This window comes from Leopardus geoffroyi, chromosome B3, assembly GCF_018350155.1.
Source record: "Leopardus geoffroyi isolate Oge1 chromosome B3, O.geoffroyi_Oge1_pat1.0, whole genome shotgun sequence".
Taxonomy (NCBI): Eukaryota; Metazoa; Chordata; class Mammalia; order Carnivora; family Felidae; genus Leopardus; species Leopardus geoffroyi.
In genome coordinates this window covers 106,717,298-106,741,217 of record NC_059337.1, presented here as the reverse complement: position 1 = coordinate 106,741,217, position 23,920 = coordinate 106,717,298, and the positions used below count along the sequence as shown (strand labels likewise).

Genomic DNA, 23,920 nt, shown 5'->3' with positions numbered 1-23,920 from the left:
TACTATGTGCAGTATAGTGTGCAAGACATGAGCCTCAAATTCCAGGAGGTGACAGGTTAGTAGGACATAACATGGACACATGCCATAGGAGCAGAATAAATTAGCTGCAACAGGAAAGAGGAGGGAGGAATATAGGAAGGGGTCAGGTCCTGACAGTATGGTCAGCAAATTCATCATGGAGGATGAAGCATTTAAAAGCTACTTATCTTTAATGGCTTGAGGCTAAAAGGCAGAGATTTGGACGTGAAGATTGGAAGGATGAAGTGTTGGAGAAGTGATAGGTACTTTATATGAACCAGAGCTCAGAGTTTGAATTGGTGCATGGAAGGTAGGTCTAGAAAAGCCGGTGGAGTAAGTGTGAGACTGTGAGGGGTTTTGTGTGCCTGGAGTGGAGGGTCAGCGAGAGGAGCAGTAGAGATAGGGCTGTGAGTGAGGCCATGTGGCGTTCACCTCATCGCAAATGCCGGCCTGCAGAGTTTAAGGATTATCCAGTGATTCAGGGCAAAGCCCTGTGGCCAGTGGCTGAGCTGTTGACAGCTGTGTGTAGTACGATAACTGATGGCAGGAGACTGTGGGCAACATGCCAGGTATAGACGTTATGGGCCAGGATCCCTGAGGTGGCCCCTGCAGTGACAGTGTCAAATGGGAGTTGAATGACAATGACTGTGCCACAGCCCTGGAAACCACCTACTGCATATTCTCCAGGAGAGCATCCTTGTCCCCACGGCCCACACCTCCACACTGTTTATATCCATGGGCAAGCCCCTCCTTACTTTCTGGCGAACAATTACTTAGTAATGCATGGAAGTGCTTCCAGAGAATTGTGGCAGACAATCCCCAGATCCAGATGTCTGTAGTGAAATACCTCAGGTTTGATTTCCTGCCTCCGGTGAGGTCTACATGTAGGCTGAACCCATATAATGAAAGAAGCTTTGAAATACTTCAGGGTAGAGGTTATGTGTGCACGTGTGGATTTAACTTTAACAGCTTTTTCTTTAATGGTGTATGTATGTTTCGGTAATAAAGTCCATCATTACCATTATTCCTTCTGTAATTGAGCTTTTTGTTGTTGTTGTTGTTGTTGTTGTTGTCTAACTTGAAAAGAGGAGCTGCCTTGGGTAAAGGAAGTACAATTAGAAGCTTTGCCAAAATATACAGATTTGAACTGGTCTGTTTTTCACAAAATTCTGCCACTTGCTCAATAGAGGATCATTATCAACTTTGGGGGATCTTCCAACATGTCTTCTCACACAATCCTGTTATTTGTGTTTTATTCTAAACTTCAGATTACCTTCTTTTACTTTGCAAGTATTTATTGAGTACTTACTATGTGCCAGGCCCTCTTCTAGGTGTTGGACTGCCTCAATGAATCAAATATTCAAAGATTCCTGCTCTCATAGAGCATATTTCAACAATTGATAAATAAATAATAAATAAATAGGTTAATTAAGTGGTATTTTAGAAGGAGACAAGTGTTACAGGAAAAAGAAAAGGTAGAGAGAAGGGTAGGAAGGCACAGGATCACCAGGGAGTAGGGACGTGAGGGCTGGTTGCAGTTTGAGAGAGAGTGGTTGGAGTCATCTTCCTTACGAAGGTGACCTTTGAGCAGACTTGGTGGTGAAGGGGTCAGGTAGGCAGGTATCTGGGGGAAGAGAGCTCCAAGGAAGGAAAACAGCAAGTGCAGAGGCAGGGGGGTGCTAGAGACGTTGTGTTTTTCCATTCCCCAAGCAGTGGCTTAAGCAACCAAGAAGAGAGCTAGGAGAAGACAGAAGCCAAGTTTATTTGTGATAAAACTGGCTCAAAATTACTTCAAAGAAAATTCTACAAATTGATTTAAGGTGGTTAAAAAGGGTGTCAGGGGATGTTCCCTGACTTTGAGACTTACTGGATTTGAATCCTGGCTGGGCCACCTTCTCTTTGTGAGATCTTAGGTGAGTTATTTGGCCACTCTGTTCCTCTGTTTCCTCATCTGTAAAATGTAGTTAATGATAGTACCTATCTTCTAGGATTGCTTTGGTGATTAAATGAATCAATATTAATTAAAAGCTTGGAACTCTCTCTGACACATAGCAAGCGTTCAGATATTAGCTATTAGTATTATTGTATCACTGCTACTACTTTTTTTACTTTTATGAGTTGGTGCCCTGGAATATTCTTCCAGTGTGTCCTAAGGGCTTAGTGTATATTTGTGCATATGTATGTGTGTGATGTGTTGGGAATGTGGGGCTTAGTTTATAAAAGAGTTGTGAGAATTAGGTAAAATCACATTGCTTAACACATGATAAGCCCTCAATAAATGTTAGGTTTTCCCCCCTCTGGCAGCATTTTACAGCAAAGAAAAATTACAGAGGTTTCCCCTCTTCTCGCTATTAGTGAAGTTTTGGGCTGGTTTATGGGCATGAAATCCAGGTGAAACCATTGCATTGAGTCAAACTTTAGAAATTTGCTTTGTTCTTAGCACCACCAGTGGAACCAATAAATTCCCAGTGGGTCACTTTGAATATCACTGGGAGGTAGAAGATGGGCAGTAGGCGGGTGATTAAGGAGGGAAACAAAATGAGGGGAAAACCGAAGAAATAGGGAAGTGCTTATTAAGGTGATACTTCTTTGGGATGAGGCTATTGGAAAACTGGGAGTCCCTTTCTCTGAAGACCTTTAAAAAGAGACGGGACAGCATAAATCCAGGTGGAGCAGGTGGCCCTGACTGAAAGGGCCAGGCTAGACAGTCTCTTGTGGCCTCTCCCAGCTCGCTGAGTCTCCAAGAACAGCCCCTCTCCCCACTTGGCTATCCCATTGTTGGATTTACAAACTCGAATCAGCCTACATTTCCAGCTCTATTTGGAGTCATTAACACTTGAGATCCTAAGAGGGCCAAGAAGGACCAAGTCACTGTATATTGAGATAGCAGATGTTGAAAATCAGCTTTCTAGTCCTCTGGGATCTGTCCCCAGCTTTTCTTGGTGTGGCAGCTTCTGTGAACCTGTGTGATCTGCCACCCAGAAAACAGCAGTGCTGAGGGCTGTGAGGGAGACCAGGAAAATGAACATGAGCGTGCTCTGAGGGGACTCCGAGGGCTTCAGGAGAAAGGATACGTGTCTCCACAGGACGGGGTGGGTGATGGGTTAGGCAGGAGAGAGAAATGAAGCCAGACACCCACTCCTTGTCTGCTGCTGTTTTGATTCATAGGTGCGGCAGATGTCTCCAGTGCCACGGATCATACCTTTTCAACAGCATCAAAAGATGGAGAAGGATCGTGTTACACATCTCTGATTTCCAACATCTGTTACCCACCTCGGGAGGATTCTACATATTTCACTGGAATTCTTCAGAAGGAAAATGGCCATGTCACCACTTCAGAGAGCCCTGAGGAGTTGAGTACCCCTGGGCCCTCCTTACCAGATGTGCCTGGGACAGAGCCTCGTGGCTTATTTAGTTCTGATTCTGGAATAGAGATGACTCCTGCAGAGTCCACTGAAGTGAACAAGATCTTAGCAGACCCCCTAGACCAGATGAAAGCAGAAGCCTATAAGTACATTGACATAAGCAGGCCAGAGGAAGTGAAGTATCAGGAGCAGTGTCACCCCAACTTGGAAGAGAAAGGCTTGGACTTTAAGAATAAGGACATTGAAATCGCAACAAAATCTGAAGAGGCCCGTGAACCGGAGAAACCAGCTCCTGTGGAGGGAAAAATCCTCAAGGACCATTTATTTGAAGAACCAACATTTGCACCTTACGTAGATGATCTCTCTGAAGAGCAGCACAGTGCTCCTCTGATCACTGCCCCCGTCAAAATCACACTCACTGAGATCGAACCTTCTGTTGAAACTGCGGCCCAAGAGAAGACCCCCGAGAAGCAGGATACCTGTCTGAAACCAAGTCCTGATACAGTCCCCACAGTCACCGTCTCAGAGCCTGAAGATGACAGCCCAGGATCTGTCACTCCCCCATCTTCTGGAACAGGTAAGGGAACTAGTGTTCCTTGCCTTGGGAAAACCCAGGATTTGGAAATCTGAATTTTAAAGGGATGTAAATCTGCATTCAAAATATTTTACTATAAGGGTCCCTTTAAGTCTCAGTTTAACTAATGTAATTAAACATACAACTTTTTCAGTCTTTTTCTAGTGTTTATTTATTTCGAGGGGTGGGAGGCAGAGAGAGAATCCCAAGCAGGCTCCACACCGTCAGTGCAGAGCCCAACACGGGCCTCAATCTCATGAACTGTGAGATCATGACCCAAGCTGAAATCAGGAGTTGGACGCTTAACTGACTGAGCCACCCAGGCCCCCTAACACAACTTTTTCTGTCTTGTGCCCATGGTACAAAGTTTGAGATCTGGGATTTTCCTTAAAGTCCTATCAGATTTGCCTTATAAAGTGTTTCTTTCCTCATTTGAAGACAGAGGTAAAGATCACTGAAACATGACAATCCTCATGTGGCTCCACTATTCAGAGCAGAGAGGGAGGTGCTGCTTTGCAGCTGGACCTCCAGGTCACCTGGAGGCATCCCAGAGAGAGCACCTTAGCTGTCCTCCCCAGACCAGCCAGGCCACCTGGGACAGGGCATTTCACATTCCTCGGCCCAGCTCCATGTCCGTACAATGGAGGAGGGCTGGGGTGGACTTCAGGGTCTTCAGAGGGACATGAACAGTGAGAGGAAACCTAAAAACAGGATACTCTTCCCCTCCCTTCAATCTCAGCAGGATCATTTTGGTCTTTTTACTTTGTTGAAGTGCTGCATACAGTTTTATTTCTTAAACTTAAAGGATTCATTTGATTAGAGTAAAAAAGTTCCACATTCACTAAACTATGATCTTTTTCGTCTTGAACATTCTCCTACTGTGACCTAAGGCTGGGTGTTAAACCATACTCAGTATATCCTCTCAAACACAAAGGGGTCTCCTATACACGGGTGAAAGGCCAGAGTGGTAGCAGGAGTGTCCCCACCCCACCCTGGGAACCTAGTCCCAGGTGGCAAAAGTGGAGCCTTTGCATCTCTACTTCTTTTGAATGTTCACGAGGTATCGGGATAGAGAGAACCATGAGATGCCTTTGGATCTTCTCCTGCCTCCAGTGTCTGGCATTCTTACCTGACTCAAGAGTGATTTACAAACCTTTCTGATTAAAAAAAAAAAAAAAAAAGATTTTCAGTATGTCAGGAAGGAGCTTTTACTGAAGTCTTAAAACAGATCCAAAGCCTATTAGGAGCAATTGCTCTAAATCCTGATAATGCAGTAAGTCCAAGTGTTAGAGAGGACTTAATGTAAGTCTCTCCTGCCCTGTTTCTCTAAAGATTTTATCATCAATTCCTCTCCTTCCCCAACCTGATCTCAGACTCATTCAACTAAAAAGCTCCAAGGGTCTTAAAGATCCACTGCGCCACCTCCCTGATTTTCAAATTCATTCATTCACTCAACAAACACGTTCCGCATACTTTCTTTTGGTCAGGCACTCTGCTAGGCACTGGTGAGGTTAGAACTGAAAAAACAAAAACCAGTTTCTACCTTCCAGTGGGATAGATGACCAAGGAAATAGTCACACTAGTGTGATCTGTGTTCTGAGAGAGGGAAACAGCATGCTGAAGAACATCGGAGTCCAGCAGCTCCCCAGGTGAACAGAGCAGGAGGAAATAAAGGTGAAGGGGAGGGGTGGCCTTCCAGTCCGAGAAGGCTCAAGGACATGGAGGTGTGAGGTCACAGTGAATTTCCATGTGACATAAATTGAGATTTGGATAGTGATGACAAATAAGAAAACTGAGGCTCCAAGTGAATTAGATATGACTTGTCCCAGATTACAGCATAAGGTAGGGACATGTCCAAGTCTCAAAGCCTCCTTGTGGTCTTTGTGACAATGCATCGTAAAACCCTTCTGTTATCCAATGAGTTGAAGATACTAATGCTTGGAAGATGTAAGCTATAGTGTCAGCTGTGCTTTCTCAAGCTCCAGGGTTGTCTGGGGATCAGTTTAGAAGAACTTCAGCCCATCTTCATGAAGAGTGAAATGCCCCAGCAATACAGGTCCATTTACATGGCACCTGCCTCATGTAAAAACTACAGTTTACAGAGCTGATGAGAAAGACCTGATATGATGTAGGGTTTATGAATTATTAAGGAATTTCCTTTTTTTTTTCTTTTAGTGGCCATAGCCCATTGGGGTTTGGAGCAACTTCAAGATAAGACAAAGACAGATGTGGCTGACATGATCTTGGAGTTTTATAACCTTGGGTTGTCCACTTGACAGCACGGGATTAGGACAATGTTTTCTCTTCAGTTGCTCCAAATAAACATTCTAACCAAAGCTTATTGAAGAAAAAGAAAGTCCCCAGACCCAGTACACAGTCCTCTCCCATGTTCAGCTGCTCCTCTCTCCACAGACACCTCACCTCATAACACTGGAGTCCAATGACAACAGATAAGAATAAAACTAACAGGAAAGATAGGAGGAATTAACTTGCCACTGAGGCCTTTCTCCTTGTTCTTTTTATCCTAAGAGGTTACCATAACTCCCTTCCCTGTCTTCAGAGCCCCTGGCACTCCGGGCATGTGACACTCTGATAATAATAATGATTCTAATAATTATTAGTAGTATTCTGATTATCTGTCCAATTCTAATAATTCTAATTATGTGAATTATGAATCAGGAGAAATTCTCATTTAGAACAATTTTAGCCACACACCCTGAAGCTTAAGCAAGGAGTCTAATATATTTCCTTCACTTCCAATAAATTATTCCATTTTATAAGTTTCTCTAAAGTACTGAGCTATTTTCATCATGTTAAATAATATATTCTGAGGTACAGAGGCAAAAATTCTTACAGCTTACATATTGGAAATATCTTCTCAGCAAAGACCAGTCATGAACACAAGTAAAGCATTCTAGGAAAACGTACTAAGGGCCCTGACACATGCCAGACCATTGGCCTACTGGCACCTCATTGTTTTCTGACACAGTGCCAAGAGTATGTTACGGAGGTCATGAATGTTCTTCAAGATATTAGCCTCAGAAAGGACAGCAATCGAGAGGTCATTGTTAAACCATCCCAGCTTCCCTTAGTAAAAAAAATAAGCAATAAAAAGTAAATCAGTTTCACAGCATCTGAAATTTCGCAGAGTCTGATTACAATAATGAGTGATAGAGTGTTGGGCGTGAAGGGGTCAAGGATGGCCTCTTTGAGGAGGTGACATGTGATCAGAGATCTGAATGAGGAGAAGGAGCTTACAATTCAAAGGAGGGGGTTAAATGGGGACCCCAGGTACAGAGGAAAGCAAGTGCACAGGCCCCAAGGCTGTATTATTTGGGAACTGAAAGATGATGCAAAGAACTGTTAACCTTAAAAATAGCTATTTTGCCAGAAAACATTGATTTATTCAGGAATGGCAGAGCATTACAATTCAGGACATGCTATCTATGGTAAAACCATAGGCAAGTCCAACAAAGGAGAAGAACATTATTTTATGGATAAGACCAAGGAAGTTGGGAGGGGTTGTTCTGAATGAAAGTCCATCAGAGAAAAGCAGGCGTTCAGAGTGATGATGGTTTCTCATTGGCCAAATTGCAGGGGTAATCAATTTCTTCTAGAAGAGTCAATGTACATCTTTTTCTGTTGGGGCCTGTAAGTGATCATTCTTTCCTGTTGATGGTTCTTCTGTTGAGGTCTGCAATGGACAATTCTTCCTGTAATTGACATTTAGTGGAATAGCACCCCCTTCTAGCCTCTCAGTTGTTAGTGAGGTTTCCCTTTATTAGTTCTTACAGGGACAAAGGAAAAGTATGGCATAGATCAGAGTCGGCGGGGGGGGCAGGGCCCAGATTGTTCAGGGATTCACATGCTAGGATGAAGAATTTGGATTTTGTTCCAAATGCAATGGGAAACTGCTGGAGGGTTTTGATGTGGGAAGTGACATCACTCATTCACTCATCCATTCACTTAACAAATATGTGTTGACCGTTTATGGTCATGCATGCCAGGCATTGTCCCATCACCACTGGGGAAGCAGTGCTGAAACCTAACAAGGTTTCTGCCTGCACAGAACTTATATTCTATTGGGAAGACTTACATACAAATAAATAAATGTGTAACATAATATTAGGTATTTATAATGGTAATGAAGAAAAATAAAGCAAGATATAGAGTGAAAGAGTGATGGGGTGGTTGTGAGGAAAGTCTTCTCCTTGCTGATGCCTCTGAGCAGAGACCTGAAGTGGGGTAGGGAAGGAGCAAATCGTGATGACACATGAGGAGGAGGTACCAGGCCTGGAGCTGGGGATGTTTTGTGTGTTCAAGGAGCAGCTGCAAGGTCAGTGTGGCCAGACTGGGGAGAAGGAAGGGAAGAGGGGCAGAATCAGATGTGTGTTCTCAAACGATTCTCTGGATGGTGACTCAAGAATGAGCCAGGGGCAAAGGGGAGACCTGAATGGCAACATCATTCACAGTTGGATGGTGGCATCTGTGACTTGGTAAACTGGCCCATGTTCACCTTTCCTTTTATCATTCTAAATTATATTGTCATAATTAGCAGCAGCAGCAGCAAACACATCTCCCCAGGCAGGGCAGTTCTAACCTTCCCAGTTTTTATAATCTGTTCAGTTATTTTTACTGACTCTTTCTAGAGTTGCTGGGTCAGTTGTGACACATACTAACCAGTATCTCAGCTACAGGTCCATAAATTTTAAAAGCAAGAGTACAAAAAACTTCTATTTTGTTTTAGGTTTTTCTCCCTAATTCCTCTTAGCACTTTGTTAAACTTTTGGTTCCTATTAAGAACAAAGGATAGCATCTATAATTTCTACTGAGGTTCTTTTAACTCATATTAAGGATGGATTCTTTTCAGGGTAGTACCTTCACCTGCCCAAGATGAAAGGCATTAGGGCCTTTCATCCCACACCCCACAGCTGTCTGATACCATCCTATTCTTGAGTAAATAAAGCAAGATCCTTGAGCCTTTTCTGAGTGCTGTACCTCAGTGGTTTTCAACTGGAGATAGGGTTGCCAAATAAAACACTCATATTTCATAGGATATCCTTACACTTAAAAAATTCAAAGTTTAGCACAGATTCAAATGTGACTGGATGTCCTGTATTTTTACTTGCTAAATCTGCCAACCCTAACTGGAGGTGACTTTAGAATTGCCCTTGGAGTGGGGCACCTGGCTGACTCAGTCGGTTAAGTGTCCGACTCTTGATTTTGGCTCAGGTCATGATTTCATGGTTGTGAGTTTGAGCCCCAAGTCCAGCTCTGAACTGACAGTGTGGAGCCCGCTTGGGATTCTCTCTCCCTCCCTCCCTCTCTCTCTGCCCCTTCCTCACTTGCGTTTCCTCTCCCTCAAAAATAAATAAAAATTAAAAAAAAAAATTACCCTTGGAGATACAAAATGCAGATGGTTAGGCCCCTCCAGACTTATTTCTACTAAGTCAGAATTTCTGAGAGCTGTTCTGAGCCATACATGTGATTAAGAACCACCGTTCTAAAGATGTGAGCTAGTCCTCACATCAGCTCTTCTTTATCGAGGACCTCCTGGGCACCAGACATTGCACTAGGTGCTGGAGATATGACAGCAAATGAAAAGATGTTGGTTGCCCTTTGCGGTCCTGCTGCTTTCGGTCTGGGGTCGGAGAAAGCAGGGGAGCGTACGGAGACAGACATGAACGAAGTCATCACATAAACAAATACAAAGCCACCCAGGGCTCTTAGTTGTGGAAAATGAGTGGACACTAGCCAGTCTCCTGAACCATGCAGCGCCAGGTCGGCTTGCACACAGGGCAGGCTGCCTTACAGGACACTTGTAGCCTTTGAGCCCCAGGCCCTGCCTGCCTGTTTCGTGGTTTCCTAGGAATGGTGTACAAGCAGTGGTGATGTTGGTCAGACCCCTTGGGCCTCCTTGTGATACCTAGAAATCATCGCAGCTCCTACCTCTGGGCCTTTGCACTATCTGTTCCCTTTGTTTGGCATGCTTTTTCCTCTAATTATCCTCATGAGTCACTCTCTTACCTCCTTGAGTGTTGAATATAGGTTACCTTCCAGATGAGGTCTATCTTGACTATCCTATTTAAAATTGCAAATTCACCCCACCCTGTCCCAGCACTCCTGATCCCTAAACCCTACTCTACTTTTTTTTTTCACAGCACTCAACATCTTTTTATATACTATATACTTTACTCATTTATTATATATAGTTGATGTACTGTGTTCTCCCACTAAAATATAAGCAGGAATTTTGTTACCTGTTTCATTCATTAATATATCCTAAATACCTATGAAAAATTTTTTTAATGTTTATTTTTGAGAGAGAGAGAGAGAGAGAGAGAGAGAGAGAGAGCACTGGCAAGTGGCAAGTGTGGGGGGAGGGGGAGAGAGAGAGAAGGAGACAGAATTCCAAACAGGCTCCAGCCTCTGAGCTGTGAGCACAGAGCCCTATGTGGGGCTTGAACTCACAAACTGTGAGATCATGACCTGAGCCAAAGTCAGACACTTAACCAACTGAGCCACCCACGTGCCCCCCAAACACCTGTAAGAAAGCCTAACCTGTAATAGATGAGTGAATACTGTCAGGTTAAAGGATAAAATCAATCCTGCTCTATAAAAAATTAGACAAATCTAAAATGTTTGATCCACTGAGGTTCTCCCACAGTCCTAAAGCAACAGATGACCTAGCCATAGTCTGCTCTCCTTACGACCCTCCCAAATCAGTGACCTCAAAGCTTTGGAGAAATGACGAGTATTTCTTGCTTATAAAAGGGCCAGAGACTACTGTCTGAGATATTCTGAAATAAGGACCTGCTGTATGGCAAGGGAAAAACCAAGCTCCTGAAAACTGTTGTCATGGTGTTCCCAGGTAGTCTCGTCTAAGGGAGAGAAATATCACCAAGATTGCTGGTGAAGTTTTCAGGCCATCTGGATAAACATCAGGCAGAAGGCAGGCATTCACCCAGGGGACTGGGGGTGATTCTCAGGTTTTGTTCTTCTCAAGAGGAGGGGAGGAGAGGAAAAAGAATGATGGTGGGCTCCACCATCCATTAGAAGCCCAGGGGGGATTGTGCATTATGGTAATCTTCACAGCCTGCTTGGTAGAACTGGCAAAACCTTTCTCTTATATTGCCCTACTTTGTTACACTTTTCACTAAAAATGAGTAAAAGTATTGATCCTTATGGGAAATGTAAAGCTCAGAAGTCATTGTGTGTAGGGTCCAGACTAAGCTTTCTTTGTTCACTGAAGGAGGCAACATGAAAAGCAATGGACAAGGAGTAATGGATGATGTTCAGATTTGTTGCTATTGGTGGGCCACATTAGAGAGTTATATACGTCAGATTACCTGATGAAATCTGTGAACTTGGAACACTTCCCTGAGAGAAGGTATCAGAAATTAAAACCATGACTTCCAGGATGTTTGCCACATTGAAAGAGAAAAACCAACCGAGGTGCTGTTGCTAAGAAATTGCTTTGTCATTTTTTTTTTAAGTAGCTAGATTAAGATAGATAGGTATGTAAAGCACTGATTAATTGGGCCATAACAGTAATTAGCCTTCTCCTTCAGGTGGCCTGCCTTTTCAGCATAGCCCTGGAAACAGACTATTTTTGTGCTAATGAGATAAATGTGTTTCTCCAGCAACAAGAAAACATCTCCCCTAATGGAATTTTGTTTTATTTCTTCTCTCTATGTCCATCTGTCTGTCCGTGTGCGTGCCTCTCTGGCTCTTTTTTGCTTTGTGGGACGACAGAACCATCTGCTGCAGAATCCCAGGGAAAATGCAGCATCTCCGAGGACGAGCTGATCACTGCCATTAAAGAAGCAAAGGGGTTATCCTATGAAACGGTGGAGAGCCCACGGCCGGTAGGCCAGGGGGCCAGCAGGCCCGAGGCCAAGGCCAGGTCCGGGCTGCCGGCCATCCCCAGCCCCCTGGACCACGAGGCCAGCAGCGCCGAGTCGGGGGACTCGGAGATCGAGCTGGTGTCCGAGGACCCGCTGGCCGCCGAGGACGCGCTGCCCTCGGGCTACGTGACCTTCGGACACGTGGGCGGCCCGCCGCCGTCGCCCGCGTCGCCGTCCATCCAGTACAGCATCCTGAGGGAGGAGCGCGAGGCCGAGCTGGACAGCGAGCTCATCATCGAGTCATGCGACGCGTCCTCCGCCTCGGAGGAGAGCCCCAAACGGGAGCAGGACTCGCCCCCGATGAAGCCCGGCGCCCTGGACGCCATCCGGGAGGAGCCCGGCGCCCGGGCCGAGGAGGGCACGCCCGGCCCCTTCCCCAAGTTCCCCTCGGCCGCCCCCCAGACCGGCCCCGAGCTGCCCTCCGGGGACCGGGCTCTGGCGCCCGACGGGCCCGCGGCGCAGCAGCGCAAACTTGCGGAAGCCACGAGCTCCGGTCCAAGCCCGGCGGCCGCCCAGGGCCCTGAGCCGCGGGGTCCCGGCGTCGCGCCTCCTCTGCTGTTCCTCAGTAAGCAACAAGGTAAAGTGACCGCTTTCCTCATTGAAGCGACTTGTCTGCGCAGTAGTGTTCTTACCCTGGGTGCTCTCGGGTACTCAGCCTGGCCTGGCTGGTCGACCAGTTGCCCAGAGAACAGCCAGGGGAGGAGGGTGAGGAGATGATGGAGAGAGCGGGCTTCGCAGCTGGGACTTGCGTGGGAGGCACGTGCTCCAGGGGGCCGCGCTGCGCTGGCTCAATCCCCGCGCGTCCCCAGTGATGAGTACTTTTGTGGACGCGCCTGGATCTCCTGAATGGAGGGAATGTGTCCTTGCTTTCATCCCGGGGTTGGATTTCCTCACTGGGGAAGGGTGGGTGTTTTGTGATTGTCAAGGCTCATTTCCAATCTCCCACCCCTCAGTGATGGAGAGTGGCTGCATCAACCCATCATCAGCACATCTATTTCGCACCCAAATTCGCACCCATTTAAATGGCCCCGGTAGGATCTCAGCACCTTCCTCTCTCTTACCCAGGGAACAAGGCATTTGGACCTTGATAAAGGTTTTTGTGTCCCAACTAGTCAGGAAAGACAGGGACCAAAGTTAACGCCAGAATTTCTCTTGTTCTTCAAGCAAGACCTAAGTTGATTTTTAAAGTCACGTATAATTTAGAATGATTTTAATTTGGCCGTTATAATCTTCCTGTGAGAAATTTTCCTGTGAGTTGAAGACTTCAAACGGGCGAGAAATGGAAGTCGTTTTGTCTTACAGATATTTGTACGCAAAGAGCGTGTAGCATTTTTCTTCCCAAATCATCGACTACACCTGACTGCAGTTGTGTTCCAGAATTCAGAAAGGAATCAAAGAGTCAGTGAATAAATTAAGCCCTGTGCAGTCTAGTTCATGGGCTTCATTGAGGGAAAGGAGGGAACCTCTTTCCAGCTCCTGGATGGAGAACACCCAGGTAGAACTTTAAAACAAACCCTAAAAGCACAGCTTTATTCAAAGTCCCCTTCCACCCATCTCCTCTGCTTGTCGCTTCTTTAGGAGTATTTTGCCTTTTGCGGGTAAATGATTTCAAGAGTACACCCTCCTTCCTGTGTATATGCTAACCCAGTGATCTTGGTGGTAATTAAAGTGCTTTGTATAAAAATAGAGGGCAAAATCTTTCCCATTATAGATTGAAAGCTAGCTTCTAAATTCTTTAAAATTAACACATTGGAACAGGGGAATCTAGAGGGATGTAATAAAAAGATAACCCTGCTGCATGGTTACTGGTGGCTTAGACACATGGCATTTATCAGGTAGGGGCCAATATAACTGACTTTCAATTTCCCAAATAACTCTTCCCTGAGAGTTGAAAGTATATTTAGTGTGTGCAATAGTGAGGATATTTGATGACATTTAACAGTGGCAGTGTGTGTTTGTTGGGTGAATATTGAAACCAATTTGGATTCTTTTCCTACCACTCTGACCGTGATGGAGATGGACCCTGAAACTTGCAGGGAGCCCTGGGGAATAGCATAAGCACAAACCATGTGCCATCCCTTCCGGTCCTGAAGCAGTTGAGCTTGAGTCTTGCTGAACCTGAGTTCCTATCACTGTACTTTAACAGACACATGTTTCCATTTTATCCCCTAAATAGCATCCCTGAAATAGTCACCATGTGTGCAGCGCTGTTCAAGTATATATATTCTCAAAAGCAAATAAATTGGGAAGCTAATAAGGAGAAAATTGAATTGTGCAGGCCCATTTCTCTCCCTAGTAAATCTGAGACGTAAGTGTGACAGCTGGGACTGACTGAGTGACCAGACGTCTCATGAAGAGCTAAGGCGATGGACAACCGCAGCTGTGAATGCAAAGGCTTCCGAGCCAATTCTAATGTCATTCTAATCTCTGTGCAAGTTGCCCCATATGGCTTGGACCCTCTGCTGCCAAGTTCAGACATTAGAGAGAAGAGAGTGGCAGTCTTTTCAAATGATTCAGGCATGCCAGGGTGAATAACCTCTGCTCTCTGCACCGAGGGGTCCTTTGAAATCCAGGCTCCTGCTGAAACTTACCGCTCAGCTGCATTATGTATAAAGAGAGTCTAAAAGGCCGTTCTGGGGCAGCCAAGCGCCCGAGGTCTTGGGCGGATGACTCAGCGCTGCCAGCATGTTATCTGAGCTCTGAGGTTCCGCCTCGTCTCACCTGCTCCATCTCAGCAGGTGAGAGGATCCGTGCTGCCCAGCATCCCCCAGGCCGTTCTTAATCACTGTCAGTGGACAGTAGGATTGTGCTCACATCAAGCAGGACTCTGTCAGCAGTAAAGTCAGGTCAGCTTCTGTGGTTTCCTGTTCTTGCCCACTGAAGCCTCTGGCTGAATGAGTGCATTCAAGTTCAAGTATTCACAGCATACTCATCTCCCTGGCTTTGGAGCCATGTTGCTGAGGCTGAACTAAGTTGCAGAAAGGTCCAGAAATATTTATTTAGAATAAGATTTGGCAAATACCTGATGGCATCGTAATATGTACTGTCAAGGAGTTTCGGGGTTTACTGGTACACACGCCCTGATAAGGTTTATTTTTGGATCTTTTTGCCCTTCAGAGGCCTCTTGAGTTATTGCACCGGAGACGAAATGCAGTTTGTCATATTCCAGTTCCCTTCCTCTGTGCACCCTTGAACTTCTGCTGCCCTATAATTCTGCTCTCCCACGCCTTCCAGGAAGGCCTGTGAGGAACATCAGAATCTGAGAGCATGGATAAGTTTTCATTGCCGCAAGGTTGACCCTGACTGTTAGGAACATCTGAGTGAAAAGCCAATGAAGAGATTCTCAATAAAACACTGATACCCAATGTGACTCATCAGGATGTATGTGTGGTATTTACCAAACCTGTAGATTTTTTTTTTTTATCAGTGTTCCTCATGGTTCATCTTCTAGGGAACACATTTTTGGGAAATAGTGTTCTCTTCCTACTCACAAACTCCTTACATTCTGATTTCTTTACCTTGCAACTCAAAAGTAGGGTGCTTGGACCAGCCATGTGAGTCTTATGTGACAGCTATTAGAAATGTCACTCCAGGGGCGCCTGGGTGGCGCAGTCGGTTAAGCGTCTGACTTCAGCCAGGTCACGATCTCGCGGTCCGTGAGTTCGAGCCCCGCGTCGGCCTCTGGGCTGATGGCTCAGAGCCTGGAACCTGTTTCCGATTCTGTGTCTCCCTCTCTCTCTGCCCCTCCCCCGTTCATGCTCTGTCTCTCTCTGTCCCAAAAATAAATAAACATTGAAAAAAAAAAAAAAGAAATGTCACTCCCTCCCAGACCTACAGAATCAGAATCTGCATTGTGACAAGATCCCCTAGTAATTCCTAGGCATGGCAGAGCTTGAGAAGCAGTGTTTTAGACTGTGACAGCCAGCTTTCACATTCCTACCTGTAACCATCCTGATGAAAGTCACCAGTGATACCTTCTTGCCCCTAAAATGGCCTCTTTTGAATCTCATCTTTTTGTCCTCTCTGGTAATTTAATATCATCCTGCTGGCCAGTCCTGAAAACACTAGAGAGAAAGTGGTGTATGTTCAAAATAATACATTTAAGCTGCACAAAATAGTGCAAAATAAAAGTTACAGTCCCCCTTCTCCACCATCCTGATCTAATTCTCAGAGATAATGATAGGATTTTGGTTTGGTTTTGCCATTCCTGTTCCTTTCAGAAACTTTCTTGAAGTATTTGGGCACATGCAATTTGTTACCGCACAAGTGCTATCACATTGAACTGACTGCTTTGTAACTTACTTCCTGTAACAGTAAATTCCAGGACAATCCCCACTCTCGTGAACACTGTTCTCTCCTTCTCGGAACTTTTTCCTCCTTATTTCCCTGATGTTTCCCCTTCCTGCTCCACCCCTTACTCTCTGACCTCTTTTCTGATCTTTTTTGCCACCTTCCTTCCAGTTCCTGTCTTGCCTCTGAGTTCTGTCCCTGTCTTTCTTTGTCCCTCATTTCCTTGCTGTCCCCCACACAGATTTTTAGCCACTGACTTTGGTGCCCCACCTTGCAGATCTCTGGCTTTGCAGAATTCTCCTGAGCTCCACGCCCATTTCCCCACTGTTGGCTGGACATCCCATAGACCCTCCAAATGTAATATGTTGATGTTATTTGTCAAACTCTGCTCCTTTCCTTCCTCTGTGCCCTTCCTGAGCTGATGACAGGTTATCATTTGGGCTTCATGTTGGCTTGAACATTCAGATCGGGTCTAGATCTAAATAAAGACTCCCTAGCCTGAGACAAGGTTAAAAGTGCAACCTGAATGTAAACACTTCAGTGGAAGTCTTGTGGTGGTGTTTGGTTATAAAATTATCATCCAGATGATCCAGAATGTTCTTAATAGTTGAACGATTATCAAAATAAAAACTACAAAATGTAAAAATCCTCTTTGTGGCACTCTTAAGAATGCATCCAGTGATACCAGTTTGAGAAATACCAGGTTAAGCCAGTGGTCCTCAAAGTGGTGCCTGAGCACCAGGTTTCTCAGAATCTCCTAGAGTACCAATTAAAAAATGCAGGTTCCCACTCTGCCCATACCCCAGAACTACAGAATCAGAATACGCCAGGGCATAAACCTGTACTTTTAATGAGCGTGCTGAAGAGCATTCTGGTTATAAGCAAATGAGCCGGGCAGCCCAGACCCGTAGTGAAAAACACCTTGGTGAGTGTGCCCCTAGGTATATGTTGCTTTTTAATTAGAGAGACTGAGGGGGCTCTCAGCTGCTTCCATCCCTTCTCATGCCCCGGGAAGCAGGCCTCTGCACCTTTTCTCTCTGTGGACACCAGCTGCAGCAGCTGGAGCTTGCCGGGCTCTGCCCCTCATGGCAGGGAAAAGCTTCTCTCTTCCCTGGGGGAGTGATTTGCAGGAAGGCTACCAGATGGAGGTCTTCTAAATAGACCTAACATTTATGATGTTTATTATTGCTTCTCATTATTAGGCCAGATATTGCTTCTGTCCTAAAACATTTGAAGAGAACCAAAATAAGTGTGACCCACTTACTTTTCTTCCCGTAATTCTAAGCAAAAAAAAAAAAAAAAAAAACAAAAAAAAAACAAACAAACCATCTTCTAGTCCCATATTTTATTTGCTTTCATGAGACTGAATTCATAAGTCAGGCTGTCAAGATTCCTGGAGAGTCGCTACCTTTCACAGCGCACATTTCAGAATCATTCTGAGGACTTAGGCCCCTTCCCTTGTAGCGGCTGCCCCCGGCGCCAGCTTTCAACAAGACGGACCTGGTAGCTGCTGGATAAAGTTTGGCTTCTGTGAGGATGAATGCAATGTAATACTTAGATGGAGACACTGAGCCTTCCATCTCAGACTATTCACAACAATTAAGCTACTTTTATGAGACTTTGCCCCGCGATAGAAGGTGCTGTCCTGGCCTAGGCATCCCAAACGAGACTGCCTGTAAGCCTCTCACCTCACTGCCTTTACCTTCCGAAGTAGTCACAAGGCAAGCATTGGCCCAGATTGCATATTGATCTATGATTTTTAAATGGTGACTTCAGAACACTGGGGAGATTTTCTTTTCAGGCTTGGATAGAATTGCTCCACCCCTTGGTGGCCCCAGAGCCTATTCTTTCTAGTGACAGATATTCTTTGATACTTCAGTAGGGTGTGTATAATAAAGATCTGATATGCTGATTACATCTCTGTTGTATTTCAGTGTCATTTTTGGGGACGTAGTAAACCCCAACTCCCTAGTAAATTTTGCCTGGGCACAGAGTGGAGCATAGATTCGCTCCTAAGATGGATTCAGGTCAACCTTGAACTTGCCTGTAGAGACAGAGTTCACAGATGGCAAGCATTATGGTGCCTCTAAGAAATAATGACCCTGTTAGATGGTGATTCTGATTCATCATCCAGCTCTTTTAGCACTCACGTAAATCATCCTTTCTTGCTGATGTAATCAAGCAGCTTGGAGGCTATAACTCACATACTTCTAATTCTCAGAGCCAAGACCTGCTCCAGGGTATTCCCCGCCCCTTTTAAATGCTAACCTCACCTTCCACTGAAGTCTGGATGAGATACTCACAGATATAGTCTCTGCATTTCTGGATTCTATCTTTGCAACCCCACAAAACACTCTAATGCAGAATGAAATAAATTTTACTGAATGTATGCCAGCCTTGCAAAAGCAAGACGTTACCAATTCATTTATCCTTCTTTTGATTCAACCAATAAGGTATACTACATGCCTGATGCTATCCATATAATGGTGACTAAGGCAGACATGAATCCACCTTTGTGGGTTTACACTGGTGGGGAGGAGGGGTTTCGATGAAAAAGGAAATCAATAGAATGATGTGTATGAGAGTGAGAGTTTCCTGGTGGTAGTGACACTTAGATAGGAAGGTCAGAGAAGGAGGAAATTGCGTAGTCCACTATCGCAGGAGATTATTCAAGAGGGGCTCCTGGGTGGCTCAGTTAGTTAAGTGTCTGACTCTTGATTTTGGTTCAGATCATGATCTCATGGTTGTGAGATCCAGCCCCACATCAGGCTCTGAGCTGACAGTGCAGAGCCTGCTTGGGATTCTCTCTCTTAGTCTCTCTCTGCCCCTCCCCTGCTCACGTGTGCTTGCTCACTCTCTTTCAAAATAAATACACATTTAAAAAAAAGAGAGAGAAATAATTAAAATTCCAAATAACAGAAAATACCAAGCCCAGAGGCAAGAAAGTTCTGGGGTCATTCTAGAAACTGAAAAAAAAAAGGTCTGTGTAGATAGAGTGTGGTAGGCAAAGGGGACAGTGACAAGAAGTGGGATTGGAAGGTTGGCAGTGCCCTTTCATACCCAGACCAAGGTGCAGAGTATATCAAACATTGCAGGGAGCCACCAAAAGATTTTGAAACTTGGAAGTAACATGACCTGCTTTCCATTTTTTTGAGGTCACATTGGCTGTTGTAAGGGGGAAAGATTGGAGGAGGACAAGTATGGAAGCAGGAAGGCTGATTAGGAAGGTATTGCAGTAGGTATTAGGAGAGGGGCATGGGATGATGGTGACCGGGAGAGAGTAGCAGCAATGCAGGTGGAGAGGAATGGATGGATTTGAGGTGGATTTTGGAGACTGACTTCATAGGACTTACTGATGCATTGGATGGGTGGTTGCAGTGATCTTATTCCCAACACCTCTCGGTTCTATTTCAGTTTTCAGTCACCATAATGATTACAAGTAGATGCAAAAAGATTTACACAGGGAAAAATACCCTAAACTTTGATGCTGTCATTGAATCTGTGTTTTTGTGTCTGCTGCTAGAAACCATCCATTTGGCTGATGATGGCACTGAAATACTCTCACAGTTTGAGCTGTATATCTAGTATATTTCCATGGCCAAGCAGCTGAAGGTCTAATGGTCATCAGTGTGTTTAGATGACAGGGATGTTTGGTGGCTGGGGCTGGAACTGAAATGAGGGTCAAATATGGTACCTGTGGAGATTAAATAAGGCATGTAGTAAGGTGGGCAGGGATTGTGGACAAGCAAGTCAGTTATTTAAATAGAATTAGATAAGGGGCACCTGGGCAGCTTGGTTGGTTGAGCGTCTGACTCTTGATTTCAGCTCAGGTCATAATCCTAGGGTCGAGGCATCAAGCCTTGCATCAGGCTCGGCGCTGAGTGTGCAGCCTGCTTCGGAATCTGTCTCTCTGTCTCTCTCTTTCTCCCTCTGCCCCTCTCCCCTCCTCATACTCTTCCCCACCCCCTGACTTCTCTCTAGAATAAAAAAAAATTAAAAAAATAGAATTAGATACAAGGTTGGGTAGAGGCTGGAACTCATAAAAGCTTCAGAAATCCTAAAGTACAGTCCTAAATATGAATAAAAATTATACTAACAGGCAAAGAAAAGATAGCACCCTGGCAGAGAGCAGAGGTTAAAGTCAGAGGAAAGGTAGCTTTAAGGCAAACCCTCAAATTGGGTCTGAAGGAGGGACGAATGAGCATTCCGTTGGGTGTAGTTACCTCAGCCCAAGGCTACGGCTGACCGTGGGCTTCGTCTGTGATTACTCAGTGCTTCGGAGTCAGTAGGCTCTGTAATAGTCCTTCTGAGTTTTAAATGACCTACGCTTGAGGCAGTAGTCCTCCTGTGCCTGGTGAAGTATTGATACAGGAACTTTCTCTCTCCTTGTGGAAATTTGGGACACTTGGTAGGGAGAGAGGATTAGCTGCTCAGTGGAACTGTTTGCTTCTTGTTGACAGTGTTTCTCAAAGTGTTGTTGGTAGGCCATTTATGGCAGAAACAAATTTGTTTTTTAAAATACAAATTCCTAGGCTCACCCCACGGTCTCCTAGGGAGGGGCTTGAGGAATCTGCTTCATTAAGTAGCTTCCAGTGAATCCTAGGCACACCAGAATCGGAGAATGACGAGGGAATTTTGAGGAATTATGAGGCTGAACTTTCAGAACACTCAGAGTAATCTTTGGCAATTTTTTTCCTGTAGTGCCCCAACTTCTTCTTCAGGGCTTGAGCCAGAATCCTCAAAGTTGGCTTTTCTGTTTGGGCTTAGAGATTAATTAAAATGGTTCTTGTATGGAGTTTAGAATGAAGATAATACTGTTAACTCTGAGACTTCCACCTCCTCATGGGAGAAGGGGAGGGGAGGTCATGTGAGTCTTACCAGCTCACTCTGGAGGATGCTTCTAACATCTTCAGACCTCACAAAGCCTCCATAACAAAGACCCCAGAAGGACATGGTGGGAACACAGACAGCTAACCATTCACATTCCCAGTAGTGTAGGGCCTCCTGAGTCAGAAGAGTCCCCCAGGTGGCCTCTGTTTATAGCTTGGAAAATTCATGGAAGAGAAAAAAGGCCTGAGGGTGGAGTTGGGCTGTATACTACCAGGCACAGTGAGGAGTTACAAGCTTGATCTCATACAAGATAAAAGATTTCATTACCACTAATGATTCAGTTCAAAGCTGCATATTCTGGTAAATATAGCATTCTGGCTTAAGTCTTCCCTTCTGGCAGTTATTTTCTTACAACTCTTGGCTGAGCACTGAAAGCATGGGGGATTTTTCTACACACAAACTAGTAGCAAAAGCAGATTATGTGTTCCCAAACTAATTCTTTTACTTCCAAACTCACTTTTTTTTTTTTTTTTTTTTTTTACCAGCCCCTAACATCTCAAGGAGATTTGATTCTACACCTTAAAAATGCAGAGGAAATTAAGTGAAGCAGAAGAGTGGTTTTTGTATTCATTATCTCAACTGAGTGTTAATGTCTGTTGCCATCCAGTGGTTGTGATGAAAATATCCAATCTTTACTTTTTAGCCTCATCTCAAACTGCCAGGATTTGAAATTTACAGATCTCTTGGGACATGATGTAAGAAAATATGTCTTTGAATGATTTTACAGTGGCCACTAAATGGCTAAATGGCTGGGCCATTTATGAGGTGATTGATCAGTTAAATTATTATCCATATTTTTTGGGGGGGAACCAGCACAAGGACAGTGTTTCAAAAGATATTCCTAAATGGGTAACCTAGTTTTTATCAGAATTAATTTTAAGCTTGTACCATTTGGCCTGTAACAAACACAAAATATAACACGATGTAGAATTTATGAACCATAGTTTCCTACTAATTGGAGTTTTTGGATCATTTTAAATTGAAGTCAAAAACTTAGGTATAGTCAGTTGTTCCAAATGATATTTCAGGGGGAGAAGAACCAGGATTTGAAATAATAATCTGATTGATTCGCATCTAGTGCCCTTTTCCAAATAAATTGATTTCCAAGTAGTTTCGTTGTTTTTAAGAAAATCTAAAAGTTTCTCTATGCCAAGTTACTTTAGAATATAAAGATGTAAGATTTATTATCATAAATGTATATGGACGTAAATAGGACTTTTATAATAGTACACAATATGTGCAGCTAGGTCAAGTGTTCTCTTTATCAGTCAGCTGGAAATTCAGTCCAGTACCCTGGAAAGGATTTAATTTTTCTTTAATTTTAGGCTAGCCAACTGATAATGAATCAATTTTACATTGATTTTACATCAATTTTACATTTCCAACTCTAAAGTTGGAAATAAATAATATCGTAAGTAATTTGATTCTAGATAATTTTGATATGGGTAAAATGGCCTCATTGTCAATTTGTCCCTTTTATTTTCTTACTCTTCCCCTTTGTTGGAGTCCACATTTTTATGCCCTTTTATATTCCTCTGAACAGAATCTTGAAATTCAGGCTAGATTTTTTCATATTCTGCAAAGATGTGCTCTAATTTCAAAGCCAAAAATCCTGGCTTTGACTTTGATTTCTAAAACTTTTCATGGTTCACATTCTCATTCTTGTGGACACCACACCTTTCCCTCAGATCCCATTAGTGTGTCTAAGAACACAAAAGGACTCCTTGATTGAGAAATCCCCGAGCCAAACCCTAGAGGCTGAGGGCAAAATCCTCTTGAAGAGACACTTTTTGGATTTCAGTGTTACTGTTCATGGGTCACATCTGGACTGTTATGCCTCTAGGATGAGATCCAGATCATTCACTTGAATTGTAAGTTTTATACCTCCAACTGTACATAATATTTGCCCTTATAATTTACATGATGGCTATTTTGTGATAGGTAAAGACAGATTTTCTACCACGTTGATACATCCTCTTCCGTAGTACAGTCATTGCTGGGAAGTGGCTTCTCAGTTCGGCATTTCATTTCCCAGCCTTCCTTGCGTCTAGGTGAAGCTATGGGCCTCGTTCATATCAATAGAGTGTGAGTGGAAGTGAGATGGGTCACATCTGGGGCAATGTTGAAGACACAGTTGTACCTTGTCCTTCAAGGCTCTACAGCTAGGGAATGACAAAGGGAAAAGAAGCGAGGTCCTGGACCAGCTACCTGGAGGAAATCTGCTTGCTAATGCACTCCATGTTGATCGATTACATTAGCTCAAAATAAATTTCTCCCATGGTAAGCCACTGAAATTTTGGGGTCGTTACTATAGCTAGCCTCATCCTGACTGATATGATAACATGGAACATGAGGTTGAGAAAAGCCTACAGTTAGAACATATGTTGGGACACGTGTCCCATAGCTGCACAATTTTATGTCTTGCTTCTCCTTCTCTATACCTATTTTGTACTCTCCTCTACTGATGTTGGTCAGTCCTTCTGCCAGAATTACTGGTAGCATAATTCTGATCCTGTTTGAAAAAGACAATCCTGTCCTCAAGACATTGTGTTGCAACTTAGTGAAATATTGTCAGAAAAATGGAAGAGATCTTTAATAACTGCAGGGTGAGTAGCTGGTGCCCTCTAGAATTGTGCAAAGTAAGAAGTAGCCCTTGTGGTGACCATCAGGTTCACCAGAGCAAAAGCATATAAAGTTTTTGTGAGATAAACTGCTGGGAGAACTAGAAAAGTCCCTCTGCCTAGCGCTAGCCCCAGGCAAAATTGGGACATAACACAGTATCTTGGGGTCCTCTGCCTCCCACCACTCTCGCATCCTTCACCTCAACACCGTCCTTCAGCTACTTGAAGGCTCCCAGTGCTCCTGAGCTCTCCTTG

The 23,920-nt window shown here is 44.3% G+C and overlaps 1 protein-coding gene across 1 annotated transcript in view; it reads left to right on the top strand.

The window, feature by feature from the left end:
* RTN1 (reticulon 1) overlaps nt 1-23,920 on the top strand; it is a 232,612-nt gene that overhangs the window by 124,403 nt on the left and 84,289 nt on the right. Inside the window, exons 2-3 of the mRNA XM_045451145.1 lie at nt 3,187-3,960; nt 11,713-12,441. Coding sequence (XP_045307101.1) covers nt 3,187-3,960; nt 11,713-12,441 — 1,503 coding nt within the window. The remainder of the gene's footprint in view (nt 1-3,186; nt 3,961-11,712; nt 12,442-23,920) is intronic.